At 36.1% G+C, this 21,677-nt stretch overlaps 1 protein-coding gene across 3 annotated transcripts in view; it reads right to left on the bottom strand.

Annotated features, from left to right (window-relative positions):
* Positions 1-21,677, bottom strand: part of TBC1D32 (TBC1 domain family member 32) — a 188,890-nt gene that overhangs the window by 79,046 nt on the left and 88,167 nt on the right. For all 3 annotated transcript variants that reach the window (XM_082406091.1, XM_082406092.1, XM_082406093.1), the window contains 2 exons: positions 20,975-21,091; positions 14,216-14,304 (listed from right to left, as the gene is read on the bottom strand). In XM_082406091.1, the coding sequence (XP_082262217.1) occupies positions 14,216-14,304; positions 20,975-21,091 (206 nt within the window). The remainder of the gene's footprint in view (positions 1-14,215; positions 14,305-20,974; positions 21,092-21,677) is intronic.

The following is a 21,677-nucleotide window of genomic DNA, read 5'->3' as shown; positions in this document are numbered from 1 at the left end:
CCCAAACAGTCTAGCGCTCAGGGATATGGTGTTGCTGTTTGAAGGTGGTGAAGACATAAGAGTCTGTCCGCCTATAGCAAAGCTTTTGGAGGCATGACATGACTATTTAAAGTGGGGAAGGATCCAGGCCCCTGTAGTAACTCCATGTAAAGCATTTGTATACCTGTGGTGATATTCAATCAAATCTACTGCCTTATTTGAGTCAGATTTATTGATGACATCTAATAACAGTTTTCTCATCTCACCTCAGGCACTGAAGGCTAAGTCCCTATCTTTATTAGACATTTTATGCTGCATTGCTCAGTCTGCACATGTCTCCTGCCTTAGTGTATCTGTTCATTATATGTAACAAAAGACATAATCAGGATGAAGTCTCCTTATGAGAGTAAATTAACAAAGCCTCTAACTGAGAAGATACTGCTAATTTGGCCAATGTGAATACCAGCAGCAGTCTGCTTTCACCCAACATGGACAGTAATACATCTTTCATTTTATCAAAATTTAGTCCAGGGCAGCCTTGATTGTCATATCATCGCTCAGGTCATCATGATAAACTACTCTACTGATGATATGTTAACTGGACCTAGGTGAAAAGGAAGTAGCTGGCATTCTACATGTTTTAGTAAAAAAAAAAAAAAAAAAAAAAAAAAATAGGTGTGTCAGAGAGTGAGAGATCCAAAAAACTGGGACATTTCATTGGCATCTCAGTGAAGTTTCTGAGTTCTAGTGGCCTAGAATGTCAAGATATCACATGTAATATACATGATGTATTATTAAATCTTATACTATTTACCACCAAGGAAGTGACATAATACATGATTTTAGCCTCTGTGAGTTTTAGAAGCAACACCTACAATATTTGGGTATGCTTCTCTGATTTATATCAAGTAACCCCTAACTATCAACTTTATGTGACCTAGAGGCTAGAATAAGATCTGAGGCAGGCTCCAAATCTAGAACCTCTATCACTTGAGCCTTTAATCCAGTAGATTCAATGTTCAAACTTAACAGCTGATTAGCTACTATACGGAGGTTCTAGCAAGGGGCAATACAAGATACACACATGGTCTCCTAACATTTTGGAGCAAATCCATGTTCTCTTTGTAAAATAAATATTCCTGTTTTATGATCCTTATTTGATAAACAATGTCTAGCCCCTGCCACCATGGCTACTTTGCTCATAAGCCCAGCTGAGTAAGCACTAGGGTAGCTGAGGAAAGAGGCTGACCCAAACAAAAGGGATTATTTTACCTCCTTTGCAGAAGGAGAGATCAGAGCATTGACATGAGTCAAAAATATTCCCTCAATCTGAGTGTATTCTCAGAGGATCATCTATATACCTCTTCCACCAATCTTCTTAAACCAATCCTCCAAGTGCTTAGAATAATACCTGACACACAGTAAACACTGTTGTATTTGACATTATTATTACTATGCTTTTGTAGAAAAAATCTTGAGATATATTACTGGTAGATACATCGGGAAAAACTAAGCAGATGGAAAAATAATGCCTTATTAATGCTAAGAAAAACAAATTTGGGGAGGAGAGGAAATTGAATGATAATATATCTCTTGAACTGACAGATAATAACATTTAATCTTTTTCAACACAATACCCCTTCCCTTAGCTGCACTTGTCTCTGATTCAGAAGGTAAACCTCCAATGTTCTGCCGAAGTTGGGAAGAACAGTAACCTAGGCTGAGTGGGTAGGAATTGAGAGAATGTGAGGGCATATCTAAATCTTATAATTTGAACTAATCCTATTATTGAAAATCTTAGACTTTCACACCTAATCCTCTATTTTCATCTCCATTTTCAGTGGTGTCTCTAATTCCTAGTATTTCTAGAATACTGTGATAAAAAGTTGCTTCTGGGAATTCATACTTTTAGCTTTGCTGACCTACTAAATCAGTTACAACTTAGCCATTTGTTTTGTAGCTCCCAACATTATATTGTGGATATCTCCATCCCACAATCCTTTCTGAAAAAGTTATCTCCATCAAAACATGGGAGTAAACCAAGAAACAGGAAATTAAATCCCAGGTAAAAGAGAATCCAACTCAGAAGAGAGAAGAAGCAATTCCCAGGATGATGGTGAAGGGAAATCCCAGGAAGGCTGATATATAAGGCTAAAAGATCCTCCAGTACAAACACATGTGATATAAGAAAAAAAGATAAAATATTACCTGATGTCCTTTAGTTTATTATTCACAAATATGAACAGGACATGGTCCCTGCCTTCAAGAATGTAAAAACCTTGAGACCATAAAATATAATTGGGCAGAATGGTTATAAGGCCCTTGACATTTATGTTGCAAAACAGCAGTCCCCAACCTTTTTGGCACCAGGGATTGGTTTCGTGGAAGACAACTTTTCTATGGACTGGGGGGCGGGGGTGGGGAATGGTTTCAGGATGATTCAAGCACATTACATTTACTGTGCACTTTATTTCTGTTATTATTACACTGTAATATATAATGAAATAATTATACAACTCACCATAATGCAGAATCAGTGGGAGCCCTGAGCTTGTTTTCACTTGCCACTCACTGATAGGGTTTTGATATGAGTCTGCAAGCAGTTGATTTATTATGGTCTCTGTGCAGTCAGACCTCTCTGCTAATGATCATCTGTATTTGCAGCCGCTCCCCAGCACTAGCATCACCGCCTCAGCTCCACCTCAGATCATCAGGCATTAGAGTCTCTTAAGGAGCGTGCAACCTAGATCCCTCGCATGCACAGTTCACAGTACAGTTTGAGCTCCTGTGAGAATCTAATGCTGCCGCTGATCTGACAGGAGGCGGAGCTCAGGCAGTAATGCGAGTGATAGGGAGCAGCTGTAAATACAGATGAAGTTTGGCTCGCTCACTGCTCATCTCCTGCTGTGCAGCCGGGTTCCTAACAGGCCACAGACCGGTACCAGGGGTTGGGGACGCCTGTTGTAAAACAATTCAATGTATGGGTCAGGCATTATATTCTCTGGAACCAGACCATCTGGGTCCATACACCAGCTTCATTAATTACTAGGTGTGTCATCTTAAAAGGCTTAACTTCTGCGGCTCACCTGAGTCATTTTAAAAAATGAAGCTAATTAGAGTACCTATTTGATAGGGTGGTTCTAAAATTAAGAGATTTAAATGTGAAACTAATACCAGTACCTGGGGCATAATGAGCACTATACAAGTGTTATGCAGCAGCAGAGGTAGTGTATTTTTTTTTTTTTAGGACAGTCTGGAAATACATTAGTAGATACACAGAAAATGAAGCAAATGGGAAAAAGCCATGCAATTGTTAACTTCAGAAAAAATAAAGTAGGAAAAAGTCATAGTATACTACTTGGCCCATAAATGAATAATATTTATATAGACACAATAATGTAAACTTTCAATAGTGATTTAATCAAGATTGTGATGAAACTACATAGCAGGGAGAGAGGGAGAGCAGAGGAAACCTAAGTCCTAAGACTCGAAATTCTTTAAGACAAGAGATCAGGAACAGCCCTGGTGGTCCAGTGGCTAAGACTCCGCGTTCCCAAGGCAGGGGACCCGGGTTCGATCCCTGGTCAGGGAACAAGATCCCACATGTCATAACTAAGAGTTCACACGCTGCAACTAAAGAGCCCGCATGCTGCGACAAAGATCCCGCACACAGCGACAAAGATCCCAAGTGTTGCAACTAAGACCCAACGCAGCCAAATAAATAAATAAATAAAAAATTTTTAAGTATTCAAAAAAGACAAGAGGTCAAATCTAAATTTCAAAAATCAAGACATAGTATAAGCATGATATTTAAAAATCTAGAGGTGATTACCAAAAGAAACAATTCAAGGACTTGAAAGTGGCAGCCTCTGAGGAGTGGGAGAAGGATAAGTAGAGGATTACTTATTCTGCATTCTTAAAACCTTTCCCATACTCTCTGGCTGTTTAAACTATATACATTTATTGTCTTAAATAAACAAAAAATAGTGTTTGGTAGGTATCAAATAGACCATGAACTAATACCTTCTCCAGCTGCTCTGCCATAAAAAAGATAAACATAGACTCTTTGCTGGAATTGGAAAGTGAAGTTAAGCTGCACAGAATCTGGACTTTACTCAGTCCTTTGCTTCTGCTCAAATAATTAAAATAAATATTTGTTTTCTAAGCTCTAAATCATCTAAGAAAGTTATCTTCACCTCGTTAAATTTTACCTGTAATGTAATGTAACTGAACCAATATGATTTAATTTTGGTCATACAGAAATGTTTTGGGTAAAGAAGTTAAGAAAAATTTAAATGCCAATTTAACATTCCTAATGAGTTTGTCTACACTAGAAACCTGAAATAAAATTCCTCCTGAGGAAAGGATTTAGGTTTAACCATAGGAAACTGGCATTATTGACCTACAAAAACAGAAGTATTCTGAAGGAAAAAAAAACAAAAACAAAAACAAAACAAACCTTAAGTATATTCATTCAGTCAGAACTCCAGGGCAAAGAATTGTTAACCAGAGTTACCAGAATCCTAAAACTTGCAGGACTGAATGTTAAACATTAAGACTATAATTGGGGGCTTCCCTGGTGGCACAGTGGTTGAGAATCTGCCTGCCAATGCAGGGGACACGGGTTCGATCCCTGGTCTGGGAGGATCCCACATGCCGCGGAGCAACTGGGCCCGTGAGCCACAACTACTGAGCCTGCGTGTCTGGAGCCTGTGCTCCGCAACAAGAGAGGCCGCGATAATGAGAGGCCCGCGCACCGCGATGAAGAGTGGCCCCCACTTGCCGCAACTAGAGAAGGCCCTCGCACAGAAACGAAGACCCAACACAGCCATAAATAAATAAATAAATAAACCCAAAGTTTAAAAAAAAAAAAAGAGCCTTTAAAAAAAAAAAAGACTATAATTGGTTACTGCTCTTAACAGATAATAATATGTTATATACTTATCAAGAATAAAACATTAACTTTATATTGACCCTGTAAATTTTGAGATATTCTTATGTTTTATGTAATATTATAACATATAAACACACTAATTAAAGGATTCTTATGCACTGGATAAAAAAGGCTCTTAATATGTATCATTCTATAACCCCAAATAAATTACAGACATCTGATTTATCACTACACACAGATGCATAAAGTGCTGATGCTCACCAGGAGACATCAATATACCCTTGAATAGGTACCAATTAGCATAATCTAGTTATAATCAAAGATAACTAGGCCAGCTTGTTTTTGTTAACAATGGGATCAAGCTATGAGGTGAACCAGCTCACACTAACCATACTGTGAGCCTCTGTGAGGTTCCCTGTGAAGGCTGACTTGAGGAGAGTCCATTTGTCCTGAATGAGTCAGGAGGCTGAGAGTTCTGCAGCTGAGCCACAGGCCCCACTTTCGTGGAAATGGGCATTTTACATCATTGCAAAGCTGGATTTTCAAATACCACACACTCTATAATTTTCCTTTCCCTTACCTCTTCCTCCCCTTCACCCTCAGTGACTTAAAAATTGCAGAGTCATGATGCAAAGGTCTATGATTCTTTATCCATAAATCTTAGGACCAAGAATTTAAATTCTTATGCATTTAGCAACTACAGTATACATAGAGTCCAGAGCAATACCTCATAATAAAGCATATTAATATTTCTTTGGCAAAATATATTGATATTTAAATTAGGCAGGCTAAATAAAGACTACAAAGAATCTCATCACTTCAGGTAAGATTAGATGCAGATAGCAAATAAGTTCTTAGAATTTCAAGTCAGAAATTGTGGCACTTGAGGCAGGATAATGCCAAGGTAATACACATTATAATATTCAAAAGTTTAAAGGAATTTGTGCCTATAATGCATGGTATATAGAAATTTATTTTAAAAATCCAACCAAACATCTCTGAATTTCAATTCATTTCTGGAAGTGAAAATCAGTGTGTCCTTAATATGAGTGTTTATTTGAACTGTTTCAAGGAAGAAAACAATCTCTGAAATTTGGGCCTAATCTTTTCACTTGGTTTGGAATGTATCCTGAATATGGTAGACTCCCCATGAGTTTGCTAATAACCCAAATCAAACCTCACCACCAGAAGAATTCTCTGTTCTTAATTACTATATTCTTTGTATGTCACTTTTTTTTTTTTTTTTTTTTTTTGGCTGCGCTGGGCCTTCGTTGCTGCGCACGGGCTTTCTCTAGTTGCGGCGAGCGGGGGCTACTCTTCGTTGTGGTGTGCAGGGTTCTCATTGCGGTGGCTTCTCATTGCAGAGCGCAGGCTCTAGGCGCGTGGGCTTCAGTAGCTGTGGCACAGAGGCTCAGTAGTTGTGGCTTGCGGGCTCTAGACTGCAGGCTCGGTAGTTGTGGCACGTGGGCTTAGTTGCTCCGAGGCATGTGGGGTCTTCCTGGACTAGGGCTGGAACCTGTGTCCCCTGCACTGGCAGGCGGATTCTTAACCACTGCACCACCAGAGAAGTCCTGTATGTCAGTTTTTAATTATCATCATCATATCATTAATGTGAGCAGATGGGCACTTGTCCAGGCTACCGCAATGGTTCTGTGAAGTTTACTCTTAGCTATCATCTCTACTTGAATGAAGACCAAGAATGTTCTTTGTTTACCTCATGCTTGCAGTCATAAGCCTCTTCTCTCCACCCTGCCACTTTTTCCTAGTATTTCTTCCTTGAATACGCTGAAACAACACATATCTAATAACGGTTTAATTACTTCCATGTATGCATCACCATAAATTCCATGTTATACTTTTATAAACTCTAATCAAATACATCATGTGTGTATATTTTACTTAACCAAACGATACAAAAATCCAATACAAAAGATTTCCTTCTGATTAGTACACACAAACAAGCTAGTAAAAATGCAATACCAATTCCCTGCATGCTGATCAAAAATAAGAATGAGACGGGAATTACACACACACTAACCACACCTCCAAATCTGGAGCTTAACGTTTCTGATACCTATAACCATATCTGAAGAGTAGAAAAGAGAATAGGGTCAGTTTGCCAGTAAAACTCTACATAAGCAGCAAAGAGTGAGCAGGGGCTGTGGAGAGCCTGCTCCCTAGCGCTATGTACCAAATTCATATCTCAGTTTCAGAAAGTGCTCTGGGATCTCCTGAAGCTGGAAGTTAGTTCAGACTTCTGTAAGTACAAACAGAGTATAGTTTTTGAACATACAAGTTTGCTGAACTTGTGTGGTATGCATATCCAAATGTTCAATAAAATTTGGATATATGATCAAGAGAAAGCTTAGGGATAGATACACAGATATAGGGTTAGCCAGTAAAGAAGTGAAAATTGAAGCCACTGTGGGAAAAAAAAAAAAATGGAAAAAGGACTAAAGATGTACTCTACAACTCAGTTGGAAAAGTAAGTAGTAGAAAAGGAAAAGTCAACAAAAATGATTGGGTCTCTTTTTTTCTGGAATCCTTTTTATCAAAGTCATAGAATTCTCCCCAGCAGACCATATACAGCAGGGTAGCACTTAGTAGGAATTCAGTAACTATTTTCTCAATGAATGAACCAAATGAAAGGAAAAAGTGTCGAAAGTGGGTAGAATATAAAATGGTACAGAGAAGTAAAATGAACCATAGAAAGAGGGCAGATAGAAATACATAAGGTATGAAAAATATGCCTACACTTGAACTAAGCAAGCCCATTTCTAAAAATTAGTTTTAAAGAAATAATTACAGAGAGAGATATTTATAAAGATGTATAATAAAAAAATTAAAATAAGCTACATGTATGAAAAACAGAAAGGTGGGATTTATCCATGTACTGGAATATTATTTAGTCCTTTAAAATTACGATATAGATAAATACTTATAGGTATGAAAGAATAATTTAAAATAATTAAGGCAGTTTAAAAACAATAAGCATATTTTTCAAAAAAGTATTTTCAGCCAAAGGAAATATAGGCATGAAGAGGCTAGTGGTGGTTGTCTTTAAGAGGTATGAGTTTTCCCTTAAGAGGATAATGAGTATTGTTTTCTTTTGCTTTCATTATATTCCAATTATTCTATATAAATAGGAATTCTTTGATTAAGTAAGAATTCTGAATCAGTTACTGATATCTTCGATTAGCAACAGACCATTTGATTGTTTTCTTTAAATTAACTTAATAGAATAAAATTAAATATTGGATATGTGCATGTGTGTATATCCAAAATCCAAAATGTGGATAGTTTTGTAGTCATATTATATTCTAATTTCCAATGTTAAAAAAAGATTACAAGAGAATTTTAAAATTATTTCTTATTACCAGTGTTAATAAGATTTACCTCTAGTTAGCATCTGGGTCACTGGAAATAAATAATTTGGCGATTTGTTGTGATGGAATATTAACACTTGTCTATGTTCAAGATAACCAGGCTGTTTCTAAACTGAAAAACAAATATGTATTTTTCACTTTTCCTCTTAAAGTCATCTTGCAGGTCAAACTTTTTACAAAGTTAGTTATACATAAAACCGTTCATTATACTATGTATAAAACTTACTGATTGATAAATATAAAATAACTGAAACAGAAAATGATTAATTTTAAAGGCTATTCTTTAAGTATAGATTCCTGAGTTTTGCTTTGTAGAAAATTAACAAATAGGTCACATTAGGGTTTCAAGTAAAGAAGTAATAGGTTTTAGAAGAACTATATTAACATTTTTAACCATATTAAATTTTAATGTGTATAATTAAGAATGACTACCTAAGATTTAAGATGTTAAAAATAAGCAATTCTACAGTCTATAACTAAAACTTAATTTTTAGTTTGATATAAAGAAAACTATTAATATTAAATAATGATGTAATTCTTTCTCTATAAGATATACAGTTTTCATACTGATAATAAAATATTCTAGGGAAGAGTATAAAATTCCTCTAACCTACAGATGGCTGAGAAAATCTTAAACTGCTAAGCCTTGAGCAACATCAAAAGTTTCCAGGGGATATTACAACAATAAGAAAAGGCAACAAGAGCAAAGATGAACAAGCAGGACTACATGAAACTAAAGTGCTTCTGCACAACAAAGGAAATCAACAGAATGAAAAGGCAACCTACATAATGGGAGAGAAAAAGTTGCAAATCATATATGTGATGAGGGGTTAATATCCAAAATATATAAAGAACTCATATAACCCAATAGCAAAAAAAAAAAAAAAAATCTGATTTAAAAATGGGCAGGGGGTCTAAATAAACTTTTTTCCAAAGACAACATACAGATGGCCAACAGGTACATGAAAAGATGCTCAACATCCCTAATCATCAGGGTAATGCAAATCAAAACCACAATGAGAACACCTCACACTTGTTAGAATGGCTATTTTCAAAAACACCAAGAAATAATGTTAGTGAGGATGTGGAGATAAGAGAACTTTTGTGCACTGCTGTGGGAATGTGAATTGGTACAGCCATCATGGAAAACAGTACAGAGGTTCCTCAAAAAATTAAAAGTAGAACTACCATAGAATCCAGCAATTCCACTTCTAGGTATCTACCCAAAGAAAATGAAAACACTAATTCAAAAAGACATATGTACCCTTATGTTCACAGCAGCATTATTTATAGTAGCCAAGACATGAAACAAACTGCCACCGATGAAAAAAATGGATAAAGAAAATATGGTATATATAATGAGAGTATTCAGCAATAAAAAACAAAATCTTGCCATTTGTAATAATATGGATGGACCTTGAGGGTATTATAGTAAGTGAAATAAGTCAGAAAGACAAATACTGTATGATCACTTACATGTGGAATAAAAAAAACCAAATAGCTCAGATACAGAGAACAGACTGGTGATTGCAAGGGGCGGGGCGGGGTGGGGGGGGGGCAAAACGGGTGAAGAGTGTATTCCGTATTTGACAGCTGCTAAGACAGTAAATCTTAAAAGTTCTCATCACAAGAAAAAAAAGATTCCTGTAACTATGTATGATGATGATCTTAACTAGACTTTTGTGGTGACCCTTTCACAATACATACAAGTATCAGCTCATTATGTTACACACCTGAAATTAATACGTCGTGTTAATTACAGCTCAAATTATTGAGGGCAAAAACCTCCTTGTGCCTTAATTAGTGCCCTTAAAAGACAGGTGTTCAAGAAAATAATTTGCACCCAGCATATAATAAATGTACAACTTTCTTTAAAAAAGTTTCCAGGCAACTGTTTTAATCAACAGATTTAGCAAATGAACGTTAAACAAATAACCAAAAAGTACTTGGAAATGTGGTGGACATGAAAGTAAAAGAAAATGATACTCCCTTGGGAAGTTTAAGTTTTAGTCAGAGATAGAAATAAAATTAAGAATGTGTGAATGACCAAAAAGGCAAAGGACATTCAGGAAAATTATCAGAGTGTTCTTATAGTAAGTCATGGAGAAAGTAATTCATGAAGCAAGCTTTGTCTTGAAGGATGATCCAAATTTGTACAAAGACAGCAAAAGTGAAGACAATATTCAAGACAAACAGGTATACAGGCAATAATAAACACTGTGCTTGAGGGAGATAAGTCTAACCTACTCAGAGCATTAGTTCAGGCTGAGGAAGGTGGAAAATATTATACACAGGAAAAGTGGAGATATTCTGGAGCTCCTTGAAAGGCCCATAATAGAGTCTGGAATTGCCAGTTATTTAAAATGGGAAGATGGAGAGCTTTATAAAGATGCTATTCTCTTCTGCATTAATTACCTCACATTTTTCATTATCTTAAAATCCAATTCCTCACTAGGTAGCCAGGTTAAAGAGAATGAGAACCACATCATATTCACACATTATTACATCCCCCACATGCAGCACAGAGCATACTGTCTAAAAGTGAATTATAATGCTCAAACCACTTGCAGTGTTTTATATAATCTTTGTTCTTAGCCTCTGAGGAAATGCTGGGGAAATAATTACCTCTGGAGTGAAAAACCAGCTATCTGAAATTCAGCAATTCCTTCTGTTTCACTAGGGTTTCTTTTCCTTTTCTATAAAATTCATTTAGAATTTAAAATAGAAACCATATTATGAATCCATTTTTATAAAATATTTCCATATAGCTATTCTTCTGTCTGTATACGCATAGAAGACATCTAGAATGATTTTCCTCAGTGTTAATAATATCACTTTCAGAGTTAGGAGGAATTTCATTTAATTTATTATATTTAATTTCCTGTGTTGGTTAATTTCTTTATAATAAAGACAAATTATTGTTTGAAACACAAAGAAAGAAAGTTAAGATGACTCAAGATTGAACAACTAAATAGATAGTTGGGCCACTTAATGAGATGGAACTGAAAGATTTGTTTTGTTTTTGTGGGAGGAGACCCAAGAGTTCAATTTTAGACAAGTTTGTGATATCTGAGAAATGTATGAATGGAGATATCAGGATGCAGTCATAGATATGAGTCTGGTAGCTCAGAATGATGGTTTAGATTGGGGATATAAATTGGGGCATCCGTTGGCATACAGATGATACTTAAAGGCAAAGGAGTAAGTGGATGAACTAGGGGCAGAGTGTAAAGAAAAAAAGTGGACCCAGGACCAAGCCCTGAGTATTCTAACATTCAGAGGTTGCTTAGAGAATGAAAAGGAGGAGAAACTGCAGCCATAGGAGTATGTGGTATCACAGAAGCTAAAAGAACTTTCACATAGAAATGGCCCATTATGTCAAATGTTACTTACAGTTAGATGAGAATCAAGAGAAGAATCCACTAGATTCATCAGCATAAAAGTTATAAGTGACCTTGAGATGAGCAGGATGTGCAGTTCTGACAGAACTGTAAAGTCAATGTCAAATCTAAGGGGGCTGAGGAGTAAGCAGAGGTGAGCAAGTAGGGACAGTTCGTATAGATATGTTTTGCTGCAAGAGGCAGAGAAATCGGAGAGTGACTGCAAAGGTATGTGATGTCGAGGAGTTTCTTTGTGCGTGTGTTTTGTTTCATTTCATTGTAAAGTGGGACATGTGAAGGCATGTCTGCACACTGATACCAGTAGTAGAAAAGGACAGGTTGGAACTGGAAACAAAGAGGATAGGAGGGCTAATCAAAGGAGCAACCTTCTTGTATATTAGTCATTTACAATATAAGATTTGTAAGACGATCCTGGCAAATAAAAATTCAGAAACTTAAATAGAATGTGATGCTGTTGAATGTGAAAATCCACATTTCCTTAAGCCCCAAATTAGCCTCATCTAAGAGCTGTGGTAAACCTAAAGAAATTGTATCAAACTTACCATCATGCTAGTCTAGATTTTTGAAGCAAGGGGAAAAAAAAATAAAGTGAATGGAACAAAGCAATGCTAAATGTAGAAATCAAACACATTAATGAGATGATTTGCTGGGAGGGAACGGTCCAATTAAAAACAAAAAACTGTGGGAGTGAAAGAAAATGATACAGGCAAAATCTGAAATACATAGAAACACGAGATTTATATAATACTAAGCTATGATTTAAATTATCACCACTGGACCTCAGTGACCAATGCTAGACTGAAATAGTAGACAAATGAAAGTAAACTTTCATAGAAAAATGAAAGTTTCATTTAAAAAATGAAAGTTAACTTGAGATGCTTAAAAACTTAAAAATACAACTGAGTATTATAAGAATGGACTTCAAAATACCATGAAATTTCTTGTCAAAGAAAAATTTGTTAAAAGACACATAAAATTTAAATACAAACTTTTCCTCAAAAAGTGGTTTTGTCATTTTGTCTGAATGCTGATATTGTAGACAACACATTTCTTGGCAGATGTGGAAGACTACTGAGATACTGAAAAAATGAAGTCAATTTATTTCCTAAGTAAAACTCAAAAACCGTATACATCAAGTAGACAGATATAAAGAAACACTTGAAGTACTGCTACTTTATATCTATTACTAACATTTTTATAGTGCTTGCTATGTGCCAAGCACTGCTATAAGCCCTTCTAATTTTTCATATGTAAGTCTCATGGTAACTCTGTGAGGAAAAGTATATAATTATCCTCCATTTTACAGATTGGTAACTGAGATCTCACTTCACAAAACTAGTAAACAGTAGGTAGAATGACTCCAGAGTCCATGTTGCTGACCACTATATTGCACAACTATTATATGCATCAACAATGGGATGGCAAATTTTCTAGTGTAGGATAGAATGACTCCATTTAGACATTATGAGAAAGCATACACTATGCAAATTAATATATTTTATTCCAAGGAGCATTTTACTTCTTGGATTGCTTTTTACATGACTTAAAATCCTACTGTTAAATATTTTGCCAGAAGAACACCAAAGAAAATATTACTCTATAAAAGAAAGAAAACATACAGAAAAAAAAATTCACTCAACGTATTAATAACAAGAGACCAAAATCTATGTTCTATAATTAGAAAACTCAGAAACATACTTGCTATGCAAAAGGAGATTCTACTGATAGATTTTCCCCAGAATTCCTCATCACTACTTGCTATATGATTATCTGATGCTATTCACAGAAAGTTAAAATTTAATATGAAAGTACGTTTTGAGATAAAAAGCATATCACCCCAAACTATAATAGCTGCAGCTTTTTTTCCTACCTTCTTTGAACTATAAAGTCCAAAAATGGACTATTAATGAATGTAAAAAAAAAGGCTTAAGACTTATAATATACACTACCATTAGAGAATTCTAATTTTAGAAAAGTAATTGCTTTATTTCTTAGGTAGAACATTCTCTCTGACCCACTCCCCCTCATACATACTTGAAAAAGTTACTTTGCTAGTAGAAAGGAAATCATGAACCTATGAAAGTGAAAATTTTCTTTAATTCAGCTGCTTTTAAATGTTAAGGAATATAAATTCAACCAGAAAATATTTAAACCTTGGGTTAAACAGTATGATTAACATTGAGGTGCAACATTTGGGCAAGATAAATCATCCATTTCTAGGCCTCTTTCAAGACTACATTATGGCAGGAGTCCAAACCAACACCAATCCAGGGAAGCCCCAGTTGACTCCTGAGTAAACTGAATGGTCCACAGAATGCCTCTAATGAATCGAGCAAAAGTGAAAGACACTGTGATAATACAGAACCTAAATGTGGCAAAGGCCATAAAGTAAAAATCTAATGACTATAATTTACTCTGTAATATTACAGGAAGACAAATTACCTTTAAACATGCTTTAAAAATTAGCTTATTTTAAATACGTTTTTAAAGTATATAGAACATATCCTTAACTGTTTTTGCAATAAGAAAACATCAAGTGAAATTCAGCATCTTACCTTAGACCAAAGATGTGTGATTGTTCATAGCTGAATAAAGAACGAATCTTGGCTTCAGAATTCAAAATTATAAGTCTGTCAATAATATCCTGTAAAAGAGACTTAGAGTTAGACTGTTCTTGGCTGAAACCATTTAAAGAAAATCAAATCAACAAATATTTATTTAGATTTGTGGTTCTCAAACTCGGCTTTGCATTTGAATGTAGGGAGCTGTTTAAAAAAACTGTTTTTAATTAAGCCTAAATCTCACCCTTAGAGATTCTGAATTAATTGGTGTGGGTGTGGTATGAGCATCAAGACTTGTAAACATTCCTGAAATGAATCAAATGTTTAGCCAAGGCTGCTTATTGCAGCCAGTTAAATACTGTTTAAACTGCTAAAAATGTAAACTACCTTGAAAAACAAATATGAACTCTAAAAATATGAAGCATGAACAGTGGATTTAAATAGTTTTATCTAGGAACTATTCGAGATTTTATTAATAGATATTCTCTGCTCATGTAAATCAGTGGTTTCCAACCCTGAGCAAACACTGCAATCACCTAGAGAACTTAAAAAGTAAATATAGGGCCTCCCTGGCGGTGCAGTGGTTAAGAATCCGCCTGCCAATGCAGGGGACACAGGTTCGAGCCCTGGTCCGGGAAGATCCCACATGGCGCAGAGCAACAAAGCCCGTGCGCCACAACTACCGAGCCTGCGCTCTAGAGCCCGCGAGCCACATTTACTGAGCCTGCATGCAACAACTACTGAAGCCCGCGCGTCTAGAGCCTGTGCTCCGCAACAAGAGAAGCCACCACAATGAGAAGCCTGCGCACCTCAACAAAGAGTAGCCCCCGCTCGCTGCAACTAGAGAAAGCCCACGCACAGCAAAGACCCAACACAGCCAAAAAAAGAAAAAAAGAAAAAAAAAAAAAAAGTAAATGTAATAGCTGCCCAAGCTCTATCCCAAAGCAATTAAGTCCCTATCCCTGGGGTATGATTCTGGCATTAACATCCTTGTAAAAGCTTCCCCAAGTTGTTGCAATGGGTAACCATGCTTAAAAATCACTGATGCAAGTACAGAGAGAACCTGATGCCTAGGTGCCATCAATTGTCCCAAGCACTGACAATTTAAGCCCATCACAAAATTTTGAGCATTCTCTAAAAGGCTTTCTTTCTATAAGACCTGGCTTTTGTGCATATCTTTGGGTTCAGGCCTAAGAAATTTATTCATAGCAAATACTTGTCTCTCTCATTGATCATCTTCCTGACCAAGAAACTTGTTACTTTCCATGAGTTTAAATTCAAGATATTTCTGTAACCAATAGGGCAAAAGAAGAACGGTTATGCTAGGGAATAAAGTCACATAATATTTCCTGAGGTCTATGTAGATGATAGTACAAACATATCAAATAAGTAAGAGGCCAGGAAATAAGCCTGTAAGGAGGAGGAAATAATGGATCTAAAAATCACATCTGAAAAATACTAAACAAGACACAGTAAAAACTGGATTTTGTATGAACTTACCAACTGAAAGCTTACATGGAACACTTAGGAATGCATTTACCATTCTACAATTATCTTGTAAAATGTGTAAATAATATTAGCACAAAGAGTTTACAATCAGCAAATATTAAATAAACTGCCTAACAATGAAGAATGAAAGGATTGCTATCTTAAATAATCTGTCCTTGTTAGCTGCTACTTAGCTGGACACTCATTTCAAAACAGTACATGACACCTTGTGACTCCAAAGTTCTAGTTCTGAATCTAAGTACTAGATACTGTAAGAATACAAGGTAGAGAATGTATTACCAACAAGCTAATAGCAGCTATCTATCAATGATAATGCATTTTCAGAGAACAAATGTTACAGTAAATAAATTCTTCTTCAAAGAGGATTACACTGATAGATCACCACTTAGGGAAGTAAAGGAAACTCCTGGGAAGCCCACTTTATGGAGAAATTCAGTTTCTAAGCACTACAATGTGTGTCAATAAGGCAATCAGTTTCCTAAATTAAGCAACAGCTTCTGATAAATAAGTTAGTGCAAGTAAGGCTTGGGACTCAAAAAGGAGTCTGAAACTCTGTGCTTTTTTAAAAGCATATTGTCTAGCTTGAGAATACGTTCAATAATCTAGTAAGCCAGAATGAAACCAAGACTGGAAAAACAAAGAGGAATATGCATTCTCTATAAATCAATATATGTTTGAGTGCCTATTCTGTTTACAACTGTCCCAATGGTTGTGTTTGTGCTATCTGATCCCTTTTACTTAAGAAAGGGCCAAGTGAAGGGTGAGGAACATGTCAACCATAATGCCAATACTCCTATACCTGCACTATTAAGAGTGGTTTGTGATTGGTTAGTCCATAAACGTCCATGAACAAAACTCAGTCTATTAAGGTCCTCCCTTGGGATTTTTCAGTGGGGAGTGTCTTAGTCCATTCTGGATGCTGTAATAGAATAGCATAGACTGAGTGGCTTATATATAACAGAAAGTTTATTTCTCACAGTTCTGGAGGCTGGTTAGTCCAACATCAAGTTGCCAGAGATTTTGTGTCTGGTGACGACCTACTTTCTAGTTCACAGAAAATGTCATCTTTTTGCTGTGTCCTCAGATGGCAGAAGGGGTGAGAGGATTCTCTAGGGTTTTTAATAAGGCACTAGTCACCCCATAAAGACCTTACCTCCAAATATTATCACACTGGGAATGACGTTTCAACATATGAATTTGGGGGGTATACAAACATTCAGTCTATAGACAGGAGGGAGAGGAAAACGCCACTCTGGTGGTGTAATGGGTTGAATGGTGACTCCCTCTAAATAAAAGATATGTCTACGTTCTAATCCCCAGAACCTATGATTGTTACCCTATTTGGAAAAAGCATCTTTGCAGAGGTAATTAAATTAAGGATCTTGAGAATAAGATTATCCTGTATTAGGCAAGTGGGCCCTAAATCTAATGACAAGTGTTCTTATAAGAGAAAGACAAAGGGAGATTTAAGAAAGAAAAGGAGACGGCCATGTGAAGATGGAGGCAGAAGTTGGCGGGATGCAGCAACAAGCCATGAAATGCCTGAAACCACCAGAAACGAGAAGAGGCAAGGAAGGATTCTCCCCTGGAAACTTTGGAGGGAATGTGGTCCTGTTGACACCCTGATTTCAGACTTCTGGCCTCCAGAACTGAGAGAGGATAACTTGTTGTTTTAAGCCACCCACTTTGTGGTAATTTGTTATGGTAGCCCTAGGAAACTAATACAAGGGGGGATGTGAACGTGTCAGTATGGAATGACAGGTAGTCCCTCCCGTGTGTTCTCCTATAGAGGACACCATCTGCAGAAGAATATATTAATAATAATTACAGCAAACAATTATATAGCACTTATCTGCCAGTCAGTGATTTAAACTTTTATATTTAATTTAATTCAGTTCACTTAATTCTTACAACAACCCTGAGATAGTAACAGTATTGCCCTCTTTTTAACAGAGGAGAAAATGGGTCAAACTTGTCCAAGGTCACACAGCTTGTAAGAGGCAGAACCAGGAATCTAATCCAGGCAGTCTGGCTTCAGAATACAAACTCTTAACCACTATACTATGTATATGCCTTTCAATAAAGTCAAAATGGAGAGCAATAAAAGGAAAGGGGGTGGGGAAAGCAAGAGAGACAGATGTCGACCTGACTGAATTCAAAGTTCTATTTCCACTTGTCCCTGATTTTATTGCAAGATGGTAAGTCAATTCCTTTTTTGCCTAAACTAATTCAAATTGAGTTCCTCCAATAACTAAAGGGGTCCAACCTAATACACAACGTATATAAATAGACAGAAAAGAAATAGAAAAGCAATTGAAAAATATATCTTTCAGAGGAAAAGAATATTTTGTGTCATTCATCTTTAATATACACAAGTAGTACAAGTTGGAAGTTGTTCCAGGGCTTAGAATTTTAGTAGATATTCAACAGGAAACCATGAAGAGTGAAGGCCAAATATTCTTAAAGTATAAAGAATTTCTTAAAATTGAGAAACATAACACAAATAGAAAAAAAGCAAAACTAAGTTGAAAGACCACTATGAGAAGAAGAAACGTCAATGGACATTAAACATATGAAAAGATACTCTGCTCATAATGAGAAAAATATAAATTAACACTTCTTTCCTGTCAGACAAATATCTAAACCACTGACCACATTATCTTCTATGAGCCTGCCAGGAAACAAGCACTATAGTATCTTATTGATGGGAATGCAGAAGGATTATTCCCTGTGGTTGGAAATCTAGCAATACATACCAAAATTACATATGAATTTACCTTTCAACCCAGTGATCCCACTTATAGAAATCCAGCCCAAAAATCAGTAGTAGGCAGAATTCTAAGATGGCCCCAAGATTTTCAGGCCTTAAACACTAATGTATCAATAGGTAGTGCTGTAAAGAGATTTTGCAGATGTAATTAAAGCCCTTAATTAGTTGATTTTAAGAGGAGATTATCAGGGTGGCTCTGATCTCATCACATGAGACACTTAAAAGCAGAGTTTTCTCTGACTGGTCACAGAAGAGGAAGTCAGAGAGATTCAAAGCATGAGTGAAGTTCTTCAATGCTGACATGGAGGGAACAATCTGACAAAGCCCTGAAAGCAGCCCCTGGCTGACAGCCAGCAGGAAATCAGGCACTTCAATCCCACAACTATAAGAAACTGACTTCTGCCAATAACAAGAATGAATATGTTATCAGGGATTTTTCCCCAGAGCCTCCAGACAAGCACTCAGCCTGGCCAACATTTTTATATCAGTCTTATTAATACTCTGAGCAGAAAGCCCAGGTGCACAGTACTTGACTTCTGACCTATAATAAAATGGGTGTTTTAATTTGCTAAGTTGGTAGCAATTTGTTATGCAGCAATACAAAAAAAAAATTACAGACATACTGGTAAACACAAGATAAGCCAAGGATATTAATTTTGGCATAATTGATAATAGCAAAAGACTGAAAGAAACCAAGCATTCACCAATAGACAACTGGATAAATAAACTCTAGTACATCCACACAAGAGCACTACGTAACTGTAAAAAAGCATGAGTAAGAGCTCTACGTACCCCTAAGGAGTAATCTCAAACATAGAGGATCAGGACTTCCTGGTGGTCCAGTGATTGAGAATCCATCTTCCAATGCAAGGGATGAGGGTTTGATGCCTGGTCTGGGAAGGTCCCACATGCCACGAAGCAACTAAGCCCGTGCGCCACACTACTGAGCCTGTGCTCTGGAGCTTGCGAGCCACAACTACTGAGCCCGAGCACCACAACTACTGAAGCCCACGTGCCTAGAGCCCGGACTCCGTAACAAGAGAAGCCACCGCAATGAGAAGCCCGTGCACTGCAATGAAGAGTAGTCCCTGCTCACCGCAACTAGAGAAAGCCTGCATGCAGCAACAAAGACCCAACGCAGCCAAAAATAAATAAATTTATTAAAAAAAACTAAATAAAAGACCAATCCTAACATAAGTGGAAAGATATTTCTGACTATGCACTGTAGAACATCCACGAAAACTTGAGAACAAACATCCAAGCCATTGCGCTAGATTAAATAATTCTTTTGTACTTGTGTTCCATAATAGATTTCAATAAAGGTAATAATATTAGAAATATTTTCAAAAACCAATCACTGGATATCTACTATGTTCTATATGTAAATGTGACTAAGATATCCTACTTGCTTTCAGGCCCTCACAGTTTAATAAGGAAGACAGGCACATAAATGGCTAATTACAAAACTACTTAAGAAGTGCAAAGATACAGAAATTGAGACACAGATGTAGAGAACAAATGTATGGACACCAAGGGGGGAAGGCCGCGGCGGGGTGGGGATGGTGGTGTGCTGAATTGGGAGATCGGGATTGACATGTATACACTGATGTGTATAAAATGGATGACTAATAAGAACCTGATGTATAAAAAATAAATAAAATTAAATTTAAAAATGAAACAAAAAGAAGTGCCAAGATACAAGTAAGGATAAGATAAAATTGGAACACTTCAAGAATATAAAAGTTTAATGATAAAAATACCTACCTTTATATTTCATTCATATAAATCATCAAAAATTTCCCAAAGTAGAGAAAGTTTAAAAAAATAAAATGTTTAGGGTCAAAAAGAATTAGAATTCAAAATGTCAAAACCGTAAAAAAAAGACAAGACACAGGACAAAGTGACCAGAAATAAAAGTAATGATTAACAATGGAATTTCAGAACTAAATAATTCTTTACTAATGCATATATACACATATTTATGTGTGTTCAATTCATAAACTTACACAAAGATGAGGAACTAAATGTCTCTGAATGATTAAAACAAATTACCCATCTTGGAGTATGAATATAAAATAAGTCTCAAATTAAATAAATATGTATATACTGCCCTCATGGGGCAGTAATATGTAGTTCATTTAAAATATAAACAGAAAATGCACTGGACTCTTTGGATACAATTTATTAACGTAAGTCACCTAAAAATAATTCATACACATACTTCTATATATGCCAAATCTCTTTCCTAGTTGGGAAGCCTTAACCTTGTTATTTCAATAGGTGCCACCACTGTTAGACAGCCGGATCAAAGATTCCATTTACAGATAATTCAGAAGCTAACATTCTATAGGTTAATAAATCAAACAGTCTTTAAATGTGATTTAGTATACCTTTTTTTCTGTTAAATTGCATTTTTACTACAAATCTTAAAAAGTGGCACTATAAAAGTGAAAGATTAAAAGAAAATGACTTACAATAACACTCGTTGGGACTTCACGAAGAGAATATTCTTCTTTATTAGGAAGACCTTGATTGCCTACAAGCTCATAAACAGCAGGATAAGATAACAGGTTCACCAGTGCTAGAAAAGACTGGGGAGGGGGGAGGGGGGAGGGGGAGAAAAAACCAATCGTTCAGATGGTTCATTTTTTTTTTTAACCACATCCATGGAAGAGTCATTAATGCGAAGGGCAATTTTTAAAATAAGCCTAATCAATCCATATAACCGAAATATATGCATCTATGATAAGTACAAAATAGTTAACGTCAACAATAATCCATGTACTAACAATACATAACAACTGTAACAAAACATAAATGAGAACTGGAAAGTGCTTTAAAATATCACATATCTCTTGAAAGTTAGGTTCTGACAAAAAATGAAATGAGCCATCATTCTCATTCTTTGCACTGTTATATCTGATGCATAAGAAAATATAAGAAAAATACTTTGCGGCTCTGGAGCAAGATAATAATAAATTCTATACATTACAGCACTCAGGTCACAAGGCTATCTTTATCCTTTAACTACATTCACTGGAAATTCAAGTAACCTAAATATAGTTATTAGAAAAAGCCATGGCTTTTCCTATCAAAACCAGCTCATTTTCTGGTGCAATCTTACCAAGTTAATCTCTCCGTGAAATTTTTAAGCTCCTGCTCTTGTCTTATCGACAA

Source organism: Balaenoptera borealis (assembly GCF_965194805.1).
Source record: "Balaenoptera borealis genome assembly, chromosome: 9".
Classification (NCBI taxonomy): domain Eukaryota; kingdom Metazoa; phylum Chordata; class Mammalia; order Artiodactyla; family Balaenopteridae; genus Balaenoptera; species Balaenoptera borealis.
This window is presented reverse-complemented; position numbering and strand designations above follow the sequence as displayed.